The 11678-nt window shown below is 44.8% G+C and overlaps 1 protein-coding gene and 1 pseudogene across 1 annotated transcript; one reads left to right on the top strand and one right to left on the bottom strand.

Annotated features, from left to right (window-relative positions):
• Positions 1–488: 488 nt before the first annotated feature.
• PDCD2 (programmed cell death 2) lies at positions 489–6452 on the bottom strand. Its single transcript, XM_036104385.2, has 6 exons — positions 6099–6452; positions 5374–5616; positions 4893–5024; positions 3453–3556; positions 1890–2003; positions 489–1103 (listed from the first exon to the last, which is right to left on the bottom strand). The coding sequence occupies exons 1-6, from the start codon at positions 6379–6381 to the stop codon at positions 945–947; spliced, it is 1035 nt and encodes a 344-aa protein (XP_035960278.1). The 5' UTR covers positions 6382–6452; the 3' UTR covers positions 489–944.
• A 2712-nt stretch (positions 6453–9164) lies between these two features.
• LOC118543394 (U4 spliceosomal RNA) lies at positions 9165–9273 on the top strand (annotated as a pseudogene).
• The last annotated feature ends 2405 nt before the right edge of the window (positions 9274–11678 follow it).

The following is an 11678-nucleotide window of genomic DNA, read 5'->3' as shown; positions in this document are numbered from 1 at the left end:
AGGCATCACTGGTGTTGAAAGAACTGGGAATTGTCACAGCGTAATCGTGAAACACTAGAGGCTGGAAGGAGCCTTAGCACGGTTAACAGATTTAGCTGACCTCAGGGCCAGATTTCCCTAGGGAAATCCTAATGGCCAATTCCTGCCTCCTTAGTTGGGTTTACTCCCCATGTGTGCACTGGCATGAGATGGGGGGGCGAGGGAGAGAGAAAGACCATCATTCTTGCCTTGCATCTCTCATCTGTGAGCAGTGCTATTGGCAGATCAAGGTCAGTTTTGAAGTAGGGCTTCTCTTCGAAGTCAGTTATTCATCACCTTCACCAGCCTACTGGGGTTTTGTATTTTTCCAGTGTTCTGGACTTCCATGTGTCTCAGAGCCCATGACAATGACCTGATTACCAGTCACGTCTCTTCGGGTTTTACCCAAATAGTTTTCTCTTGGTTTTAACATTGCAAATCTTAGGAGGAAAAATGCTCTGAGTAATGGATTGTCTTAATTAGGAAATTAACCCATTTTTATTATAGAAACAAACAAATACATAGGTAAAACGATCATTTCATAGTCCCACCATCCATAGTTAACTAGTTCCCACCGAGTAGGTATCTTTCCAGATTTCTGTTGACATACATATGTATAAATACTTTTACAAAAATATGAACATACTATGAATATCTTGGTGTCAGTTTAAACCTGTATCTTGTACATATAGGTGTATATCATTAAGAGTGCATTACCTTCTGCTGTAGGGATTCACCAAAATTTCTTTAAATACCTGTCACCAGACATTTTTGTTGCACTAATATTTACACATTGTAAACTCACCTAAAACAACATCTTTGTACCTTTGTCTCTGCTATAATTATTTCCTTAGGATAAAGTCCTAGAAATGGACTTGCAAGGTCTAAGAGATTATGAGCATTTTTAAGGCTTTACGACATTGTCTTTAGGGTGTACTTGTTATATCTTGCTTCCAAACAAATTCCTCTGTGTAGCCAATCCCCAGTCTACAGCTTTCAGCACAGGTGAAGACAGCCAGGACACCCCAGTCAACACTCCTGCCCAGTCTGTCGGCCTTTAGGTGGTTGAGCAGCTGGGGCATGACCTGAGAAGAGGATGACAGAATTAGAGCCCTGCGCTGAGGCAGGGAGCACTGTCCGCTTTCAACAGACCTTCCTTGCCAGGGCGATTGCAGGGACCCCGGTCTTTTAATCTCCAGCTTTGACACTAAGAACCACTTACTGTTGGATATAGTCTTCACAATTCCTTTTTTTTACCCTCAGCAACAAGTATTACCTACCACTCTGTAAGGTTAGCAAATCCACAGTTCAAGAACATTTCCACCCAACCCAAATGGATTGTGATCCTAACAATTCCTTTTGAAAAACCATTTGTCTTAATGATTATATCCATCTGTTTTCCTAACAAATCCACAAACTAAGACCAAACCTTACTAAGGCCTCTAAAACGCTCCTGTCACAAAGTACAAAGACCTTAATTGCCATAACAAGAAAAGAAAGAGTATTTAAAATTACAAGGTAATAAAATGCAGACACTAAAAATAACGATGTAACCACCCTGGGAGGTGGGAGGATGGTCCAGATGGTATAAGAAACTACATTTAAATCCTCATTATTGCACGTGCCAGTCAACGGATAGTGTCTAAAAACTAGTAAACTGACAAGTTACCAGAAAAAGCATGTTATTTAGAGAACTACCAGATAAAACTGTAAAAGACAGTTCCCTCCAGGGAATAAGCCCTTAGGTGGGACAAGGCACTTTCTGTAGTAACAGGACCCATGTGCATATATTACTTCGGTAAAGTTTTGGAGCATTTAATAACATAACTTAGGGTGATTACACATATTAAAATACTCATTTAAGGTCATACCTGGAATTCAAATGTTCTCTTGGCACCACAGGGGCAATATGGAATATCCTTTTCTTGAGGGATATTTTCACCAGAGATCCAGATGGGTGCAATCCCTCTGCCGTATCTGAGAACCTAAAATCAACCAGGACCATGCGCAAATCACCAACATCTCACCTAAATTTCCAGTGGTAGCACGTGATTGGATAATAATCTGGAGAGCCTTGATGGAACACTCATCCGAAACACAGTTTACTGTTCCCCCCAACTCAGACCTGGCACCGTTAATGCTTTTTCAGTGTCATCAAATCAGTTATTTTAGCTTATCTGACTCAGGATATCAAAATCCTATTTCATACATGGTAATATGGTTAGAATCTGAATCCTAGGAGTATTTTGTGAGGGTCCCACTATAATCCTGTTTCTCCATTACCAGTTTCTAAATCCAAAATGCAGCCCAGAGTCTGTGCTTACTTTCACAGATAAAAGGAACCTCAGTTAGGGACCAAGGGTGTCTGGGTGGCTCACTCGGGTTATGCGCCCAAATCTTGGTTTCAGCTCAGGTCATGGTCTCAGGGCCATGAGATGGAGCCTCCACACTCTGCATAGAGTCTGCTTGTCCCTCTCCCTGTCCCCCTCCCCCTGCTCAGGCATGCATGCACGCTCTAATAATAAAATCTTAAAATTAAAAAAAAAAAAACTCTTCCTTTGCTCCCCCGCCCCCGCTTGTGGGCGCTCTCATATATTATTTTCATTTTAAAGAATTTTAAAGGGACAAATACCAAGTAATACACAGTTGTTTAGATAAATACTACAGAGATAAATTTCACTGTAAGATCTTAAACATCAACAGAGTGGCTTTCCTATGTTTTGTTAAAAGCATATGCGTTGCTAAAAACTACCTTCACAGTGTTTAGGACCTAGGTCTATTCTTACGATATTCTTCGCCTGGATATTTATTTGACTCAGTGACTGCTTTATAGGAGTTTAGCTGAACTTTCTTCAGTGATTTAGGTTTACGGTGAATGTCTTTAAGGGGAATGATATTAACAGAAGAACAGGGATGAAGAAGGGAAACACATTTGCTGAGCAGTTACTATGTACCTACATTCTTCCTTCATCCTCACAACTGACCTCTAATTTTTTCACATTGTAGATGCAATTACATCAGAGCTCTTCGTGTAACTCTACGATCCAGGCTTCTTCCCAACCCCAAAGCCCATATTTCTTTTCACAAAACCAGTGTCTGTGTTAACATGTCATGTTGGTTTTACAAGCAAAAGGTTCCTATTGGATAAATGGGCAAAAATATCTGTTCCCTTCTTTCTGCCACTGGTGCAAACTTCCTGTATTACATGCAACATCTTACTCATCTGTGTCGGATGCCTTCTTTAAAATACGGACCCTACATGATAAACAGTATAACCTGTGGTTTTTCAATAGCTACTGACAGGATCAGCAGCCTATCTGTGTGAAGGACTCCTATAACGAGACCAGCTTTATAGTAGTTACTTCTCAGGGACTGTACCCCAAAAACACCACCTGAAAAGAACACAAGAAGGAGTTGCAGGAGTTCTAGTTTACCTGTTCTGGCTCAAGGGCTATTTTAGTTTTAAACTTCTGGAAAATTTTATCTTCCTTGGATTCATGTTTTGTCATGGAATCCAATTCTTCCTCAGGTGCTTCACCTGAAAAATATCAACACAACTGTTACAGCAATAGGACTAGTCCCCATGACTTGACATTTCCTACATGCTGAGGGCAGGAAATTTCAAACCACCAACTTAATGTTAAATCAGATAGTGAAAGCCAGATGTTCCCACAGGCTTTCCCTATTTTAATTCATTATAGTATTTCAAGACCATCTGATTTTCCAGGTACCCCACTTTACTGGGCAGGTTCCTAGTGAGTGCTTCTCTTTAAATCTTCAAATGAAAAGAACAGACCCAAGTCCTGGGTTTAAGACTTGTGCCCGGTAGATGACAGGACACCCAACAAATGCTGAACCTTTTATTTTCACTACTGCCCTTAAGCTGCCTGGAACTGCCCTGATTCTTCATGTCTCACACGTCTTTTCCCAGCTGGTACACTCATTCAGCCATCACTCACTCACTGTGGACCTACCAGCTTGTTCTCTGCACACTCCTGCACACTCCTCTCCTGGAATCCCAGCTGTCTGAACCCCTGCTGTTCTCAACAGGATTTAGTCTGTGTTACATGTACCAAAGTATATTTTTGATATCACCTGAATATGAACTATAGACCAGTAAGCTGATACTGTAAAGTCTGATTTAGACTCTAAAACCCAATTTTGTGGTAGTTAAGAGCTCAAATTCTGGAGTCAACAACATGGGAGCTCAAACTGCAGTTCTAAAACTTTAACAACTTTGGTTACATGACCAAACAAGTTACCCAGAAAACCTCAAATTCCTCACTGCAAAATGAGGTACAGTTTCTAACTCACTGTACTGCCTTCAGGATTTCAATGAGATCATGCACAAATAGCCCTTGATGCAAAATAAGTGCTGGATAAATGTTGGCTACTAATCCTTCGCTTAGGTATCTGGCAGGCCTAGGCACTACATTAGCGTACCATCATCTAGATAACCTGTAAAATTGGGTATCTGAAATTAGCTGATGAAACATTTAAAGGGCCCCTGTCACCCGCCAAACACTATGCTAAGGGTCTCACGTATTCTATATTGATCTGAGAAACAGATCTTGGATCTAGATGAACTTACCAAGTTTCCAGCATCCTGTGGAGGAGCCCTACCCAAATGACCACCTGGATACTTACCCTGACATGTCTTCATCAGAACCAGAATCTATCTGATATATATGCCACGGAGGAGAGGTACAGGAAGGATACTGTCAAATGACAGTGTTTGAAAATCATAGGCTACAGACTCCAAAGTGAGTTGACTTCCTGTCAGTACCTACCTCTCTTTTTGACATACTGAGCCTTTTCTTTCCAGCACTATATTTAATCACTTAATGAATAAAGTTCTAAAAGTGACTCCTTACCCATGCTCCCTATAATTTCTGATTCATTTTCTTTTTCAACAACTTCAGATGTAATTTCATCTTCTGTTTCTATTACAATTTCAAATTCTGGAAAAAGGAAGCTGTGGTCTGGAATTGTTCTGTCTGAATAATCTGAAACAAGAAAAGGTAACTAGCATCATTACTAATCCTTTAGGTTTAAAGAGGATCCAATAATTTCCCATTTCTAAGCTATATTCTATGCAGTAACCCTAGTAAATTAATATACGTAGTTCCAGCAATTTAGGTCATAAATTAAACATCGATATTAAAGCAAGTCTGGGGCATAACTGAGCAGGCAAGACCTCAGACCTCCTCTTTCATAGAGGTGTTCATGTTACCAGTTCCTAAAATTTTGAAAAGTATAATACCTTCTCTAATCTTAACTTTTATCCTCAAAACAAAAAACTTGGGTTGACGGATGCTTTGAAACTGAGCTAAGACTTAAAAAGAGTTGACTCACCTGATTGTGTACAAGCCTGCTTATGCCCAAATCTCCAGTCTAGAGTCTGATGCTCCTTACTGCAGTAATGTGCCTTGTGACATCTGGAGCATGTTTTGGGGCCTAAACAGCCACAAACCCTGCAGAGATGAGCACCAGACTTGAGCTGGAGGCACACAGACTCTCCCGTCTCTGGAGGAGGATCCTCAGAAGGTGGCTCATATGAGTAAAAGTCATTTTTCCTGGGCAGCTGATTTCTAAAAACTAAGAGAAAATGAGAAATGTTGTAAATATCGTAAATAATACAGCAATCCAAATATGCGAGCCTCCAGTCCACACAGGGCTGAAAAGACCCTAAATTCTTAAAAAGAGAAATAGAAGGAACTTTTTTATTTCAGGGATCTTATTTTCTGAAAGGGGAGGGAAAAAAAAAAAAAAACGTGCAAAAGCACAAGAAACTAGTTTGGTACCCACAACAATCTGAATTGGGTCTTTGAGCTTGTTCACAATAATCAAATAGACTAACAGTTAAGTCACACTGCAGAAATATGGAAACACTATGTGGGCCCAGCTTTCTAGAAAACAATTTGTATTCTGCTGGTATAAGCGCGCACTCTCCGTACCCACTGATCAACCCAGAAGCTGGCGCCCCGTAATGCGCCAGGAAGCGCGGCGGCCGAAGGCAGGGCGGAGCGGGCGCGGCGCGGGACCACCCCCCACTGGCCCCAGGCGCGGCGGCCGCTCACCGCGCAGGCCGGCGCAGCACGGCGGCGCCCGGCAGCAGAAGAGGAAGAGGCCGCGGTGGAAAGCGTCGGCACGGTCGGGCAGCGGCGCGTACAGCTGCAGCAGGAAGGCCAGCGGGCGGCCGCACAGCGCGCAGGCCAGCTCCTCGGGCCGCGGCAGCCCGGCCGCGCCTAGCCACGCCGGCCGCCCGCCCACCTTGCTTGGGAACTGCTCGCTCCGCAGCCGCCACGCCGGCGCCGCCTCCACGAAGCCCAGCTCAGCCGGCCCCGCACGGGCGGCCGCCATAGAGCGAGGGGAACCGGGCGCTCCTGTGGTTACACTTCGCGTCCGGAAGGCGGAAGTTGGCCACCGGAAGGCGCGCAGAACGGCGTTTGCAGGGGAGAGGAGGCGGGACTAAGGAAATGGCCGGACGTCAGTCCGCTGCATGCGTCCCTAACTTCCGGTCCCGTGAGTTGGGGGCGGGGTTAGGGTTTAGGGGTTGGGGTTAGGAATTTACTGTAATGAGCCCGGAAGAGACGTGTGTATGTTCACCAACTCATTAACTGTGTCCTTAGTTTTGTTTTTTCCTCCTCAGCCTTTTGGACATGGCAGCCTTTGTCACATCAAACACTGAGAGGTTTATTTTTTTGAGTAAAAATTGCCAAAGAATTAAAATTCTAAATGCAGCAAGTCTGAAACTTTGCACTCTCCAAAGGAGCCATTGTCCCCTGCTCCTTTTCCTGCAGCTTCCTCCACCTCGCACGTGGCATGTGGCACCGACATGGCACGTGGCGCCGAGGCTGCCCGAAGCGCTGCTTGGTGGGCCGGGCCTGCGCCCCTTCTGCGCGGTGAGGATGTTACTGTTTTTTTGTTATGCGTTATGTGTATAACATATGTTATATGTTTTTTTGTTTAAATCTCAGTGAGACGTGAGCAAATGTAGCTATGGCCCGGATGCTCCTATTTCCAGTAATTAGTTTATAGCAGAATAACATCTAACGTTTCCTTTCTTGTAAAACCTAAGAACAATCTCTTTCATCTTAGTGTTACCTCTGTGCTGTTATTTTGTTTCCCAAAGCACATGTTCATCATTCTTAGATTCTGAAGCAACTAAATTCAGTTCTGTTTTACTGAAGGGAAAACAATATGAGAATTTTTTTTTAAATTTTTTAAAAGATTTTATTTATTTGAGAGTGAGAGAGACAGAGCATTAGCAGGGGGAGGAGCGGAGGAGAGGGAGAAGCAGACTCCCTGCTGAGCAGGGAGCCTGACATGGGCTCAGTCCCAGCACCCTGGGATCATGATCTGAGCTGAAGGCAGATGCTCAACCCACTGAGCCACCCAGGTGCCCCAAGAATGTTTATTTTAAAAAACTAAGTTCTTGAAATTGAGTAAGCCGCATCCCTTATAAGATAGGGTATTTGTAGATGTGAATTGTATTCTGAGGGAGAAAAACTAGTTTCTTCTCGGTCCGTTGAAGTCAGGAAACAGTGCGTAAAAGCAGATTGTTGAGGAACATTCTGTTTCACTCCAGTGACAGCCTGCTCCAACTCAGTTTTACTCAACAAACATTTCTTTCCAGCAGTGGAGTCCCAGACTGCTTAGAGAATCCAGGGACTTTTTACACCTCAAGTCTGTGAAATACTGTTTTCTTTTGTGACACCCATAATCCAATCATATGAAGATGAGAATGCCAGAGACCCTCCTTCAAAACTGAAACCCATTTGGGAGATCTGTTTCAGTTCCTACTGTAGATCCCTCTGCTTTTTATTAATTACTGAACATTTTTTACTTGGAATCAATGTATTATGAATTCTAGCATATGTTTAGTGGACGAATGTTCAAATCTGTCTGTGTCCTTCTTTCCCCTAATTTACTGTCAGATCGGTTGTAGCCTATGGCTCAGCTTTAGTTCCTGTCTTTATTACAGTGGATCTGAAAACATCAGTTTTCATTTCAGGGATCAATACTGCCTCCACTCCTCTCTCTTCCTAAGTCTCCAAGTGGATGTTTTTGGCCCTTGTGCCTCCTTCCCACCCCTCTGCTGAGGTACACATCTCCCCTCTGGACGTAATCTAGCAACCCCCAAACTGTTGTCTCAAGGCAATGGATTTTTTACGAGTCTTTATTTTGCTGAGGTTCAGCTGATGCCCCTGTGACTCACTTCATCACCCCCTAGTAAAGGGAGCAAGCTGGCAGGTCAATTCCTATGAGTCAGAATATCTGCATTGAACAAGCCCGGGCAAGGATGAGTCATTTTGCTGCTGAACACATGTGCTCCCGCACTGCCATTGGCATCAGATTGCCTAGGCACTAGACTCTTCCACCTACAGAAGGGAATTTACAGGGACCACTTAATAATTTTAGGTCTATAAAGCGCAAAAGATATTTTCCCAAAACACTGAGGAGAAAATGAAGCTGAGCAGAACTGCACGGAGGTCACAACTATAGGACAGTCTCTCATTGTGTGCTCTTGGTGGGAATGGCTAGTTTATCCTTTGGAAGCCACCCAGAACAGGGACTCTTTGGGCCAAGTCTCCACCCATCCCTGGATGAAAAATTGGCATATTAGATATCCTCGCCTTTGCTTAGGGTCTTTAGTGGTTTTGCTCAGCCATCACAGCTCCAAATGCTCAGCCAGACATTTGAATCTCCACAATCCAAATTGGACCTTTCTTTTGGAGTCTAGTTTCTCATTATTCTCACTTGATATACCTTATTTGTTGGACAGTATCAGGGTCACGGTTGAGGGTCAGGGTCAGGGACAGGATCTGGGTCAGGATCTTGGTCTGGGTCCAGGTCAGCCTCACATTCTGGGTCAGAATCAAGGTCAGTGTTTAGATCAGGGCCTGGTTCTGGGTCAGGGTCAGGGTCAGGGTTTTGCTTGATCATAAGTGGCCCCCTTCCCTGTCTTTGTCTCTTCTCTATTTTCCTCTCTCTCAGCCTCTAGGATGGATAGGACTGTCATGGTCACATACGCATCAGGAGATGGTCTGGGGAGCATAGTTTTTATACCCCTCAGTGTTGGGCTCTAAAAGCAGAGTAAAATGTGTGCCCTGGTCACTGACTATTTCAAATCCAACTCAACCAGCTTTGCGTAGTGGCAGTCTCGTAGCCAATGAGGTTTATCCGAGGCACGATTATTGCTAATCAAATCCAACTCAACCCAAATCATGGGTTGTGGATGGCCTCAGAGGTCATGCAGGATCCTCCCGCCCTCCCACCTGGAAAGGGTGCTTCTGGCCCCACTCTGCCTGGGGATTCCCAGGTTCCAGCACAGGGCACTCAGTAGGTATGTGTGGATTTATATAGGATGAGGTGTGGTGGCCTACCAGCCCCTTTGTGCAGCTTTCTTGTGGGCTGGTGGTGCCCTCCTGGCACTGGCTGGATCCTTCATCCCATCCATGTGATCAGCAGTAGACAATGACGTCTCAGACAGAACAGCCCTTGGCCTCCGACCATCCAGGCAGGCATCTGTGGTCCTCCAGGTCAGGCCAGTCTGGATCTTGACAACCTCCAGCCGGTTACTGAGCTGACTTTGCTCCTGGCAACATAACAGGTCCATGGACGGTGTAGACAGCTCCTTGGGATGTTTTCATTCCCAACGTCTGTGAGGTTGAGAAAAGTGCCTCCTCCTTCATAGCCTCTGAGCCTGCTAAGAGAGGTAATAATCCTCCAGATACAGAATGTGGCTTTGGCCACAGCAGCCAAACAGCAGACTGGCCCTGCAGTCCTTTGGTCTCAGGTTGTAATGTAAATATTTGAAATGCATACTTGTTAGGAATCAAGGATGTAGAAACAACTGTGTCTCCCACGGGGCAGTATCTCACTGAGCCTGCGTGGTCTCAGAGAGCCTCATGCATGACCCAGGGTCTGTGGCCTTTGAACAGTGTGCCAAGTGTGGATTCCGTGCTGTGGAATAATCTTGAGCCTCCCACTGCTTCAATGAGCAATAATTTCCTTACCAGCCTCACATGTGGTCTCTGCTCTTTGTAAAGGTGAGAGAAGAGATTGGAAAATGAGCCAGTTTGTTCTTTGGGGATGGGTGATTAATGGTGTGATTAATGTGTGACTCCCGGGCTCCCTCCTCCCAGGGACACAAGTGAGGTCTGTGTGCCTTCCAGTCTCTGGGATGTGAGGACCCAATGCCCAGGGCAGGAATTTCTCTTGAGTTTCCCACCAACAGCAAAGTTGCTTTTTCAGCAAGTGGAAGAGTGTCTTGCCATCGTGGGAGAACAGCAAGAACACTAGATGGGCGGCTGCAAGCCCCTGACCCTAAGAGACCTCTTCCTTTCTTGGGCTTCAAATTCCACAGCTGGGCAGTCAGCCACCAGTGATGTGGAATCTGCTGCTTTACCAGCCCAGCATCCGTTCTCATGCCCAAGTCCAGCACTTCAGCTTGTCTTTGGGAATCACATCTCACCTGCCTCCCATCCAAACAGTTCCAGAAGGCAGACCCCACTTTCCACCCACCTCAGAGATGGACATATGATCCAGGCCTACCCAACCCCTTCCTCCATCGGCTGGGTGCTCTGATGGCTTCAAGGATGAGAATGTGAACCAAGCCAGGCCAAAGACACTTAAAGCCATGACTTTTCATGGAACCGCAGGGAAAGAGAGACCCTTCCCAGTAGAATGAATGGATGGTGAGTGGGTGTCAGCCTGGAGCTGTGGGAGGCCCCAGATGCAGTGAGAGAGACTGTGCCTGTGAATGGGGCCATCCCAGAGCACTTAGGATGGAGGGTTGGAAATGGTCCAGGTCACATTGTGAGAGTGTGAGCCCCTGGGCCTGCCAGGTCCAAACCCACTCTTGTCTCTAGCAAGTATTAATGTATTTCTACCATTAAAAAATATTAACTTCTTTTACTTCAGTAAGTGTGTCCAGTCCCTTGCCAAAAAAGAGCTAGGTGACACATCAGGATCAATAATCCCTTAGACTCCCCAGGCACGGTGTCCTCACTGGGCAGGGCATGGCTGGGAGAGAGGAAGACAGTGAGTGGGGTCAGGTCTCAGGGCAGCTCCAGAACAGTTCTGTCCCTGTTCCTTCTCTATCCTGGGAGAGGAAAACCCCAGACCAGTGAGGGGAGAACCAACCAGCAGGAGGAAGAGGCCCTGGATGGCTAATTGGTCTGCTTGTTTTTTCCTTATTTTAGGGTCCATTTTGTTAATGTGCATTTTTATTAGGAAATCACCCATTTCCTGTAGGCTTCCAGTCCGATGCAATAGGTTTCTCTTATTTGACCTTTAATGTCTACTCTCTATTTTTCTTTTTTTTCTCTTTTTATTTATTTATTTATTTATTTTTATTTTATTATGTTATGTTTTGTCACAATTAATGAACAAATATTGATACATTATTATTTACTCAAGTCCACACTTTATTCGGGTTCCTTCTGTTCCACCTTTTCTGGCTCCAGGCTCCCATGCAGGGCACCACATGACATGTGGTCATCTCGTCTCTTTAGGCTCTCCTAGGCTGTGACAATCCCTCAGACTTAACTTGTTTCAATGACCTTGACCATGTTGAGGACCATGTTCAGGCATTTTATACATAGACCTGCATTGGGATTTACTTATTTTTCTCATGGTCAGACTGGGGTTGT

The sequence above is a fragment of the Halichoerus grypus genome, chromosome 9 (assembly GCF_964656455.1).
Source record: "Halichoerus grypus chromosome 9, mHalGry1.hap1.1, whole genome shotgun sequence".
Lineage (NCBI taxonomy): Eukaryota > Metazoa > Chordata > Mammalia > Carnivora > Phocidae > Halichoerus > Halichoerus grypus.
Note: the sequence above shows the minus strand (reverse complement) of the source record. Positions and strands in the feature narration are given on the sequence as shown.

What these genes read in the sequence shown, in the direction of transcription:
- PDCD2 (XM_036104385.2), bottom strand. Translation starts at nt 6,381, where the DNA reads ATGGCGGCCGCCCGTGCGGGGCCGGCTGAGCTGGGCTTCGTGGAGGCG. An exon ending in GCAGGCTTGTACACAATCAG is followed by an intron (nt 5,025 to 5,373) that starts GTGAGTCAACTC and finishes TTCTTGTTTCAG; the next exon opens with ATTATTCAGACAGAACAATT. An exon ending in AGAGAACATTTGAATTCCAG is followed by an intron (nt 1,104 to 1,889) that starts GTATGACCTTAA and finishes TCCTCTTCTCAG; the next exon opens with GTCATGCCCCAGCTGCTCAA.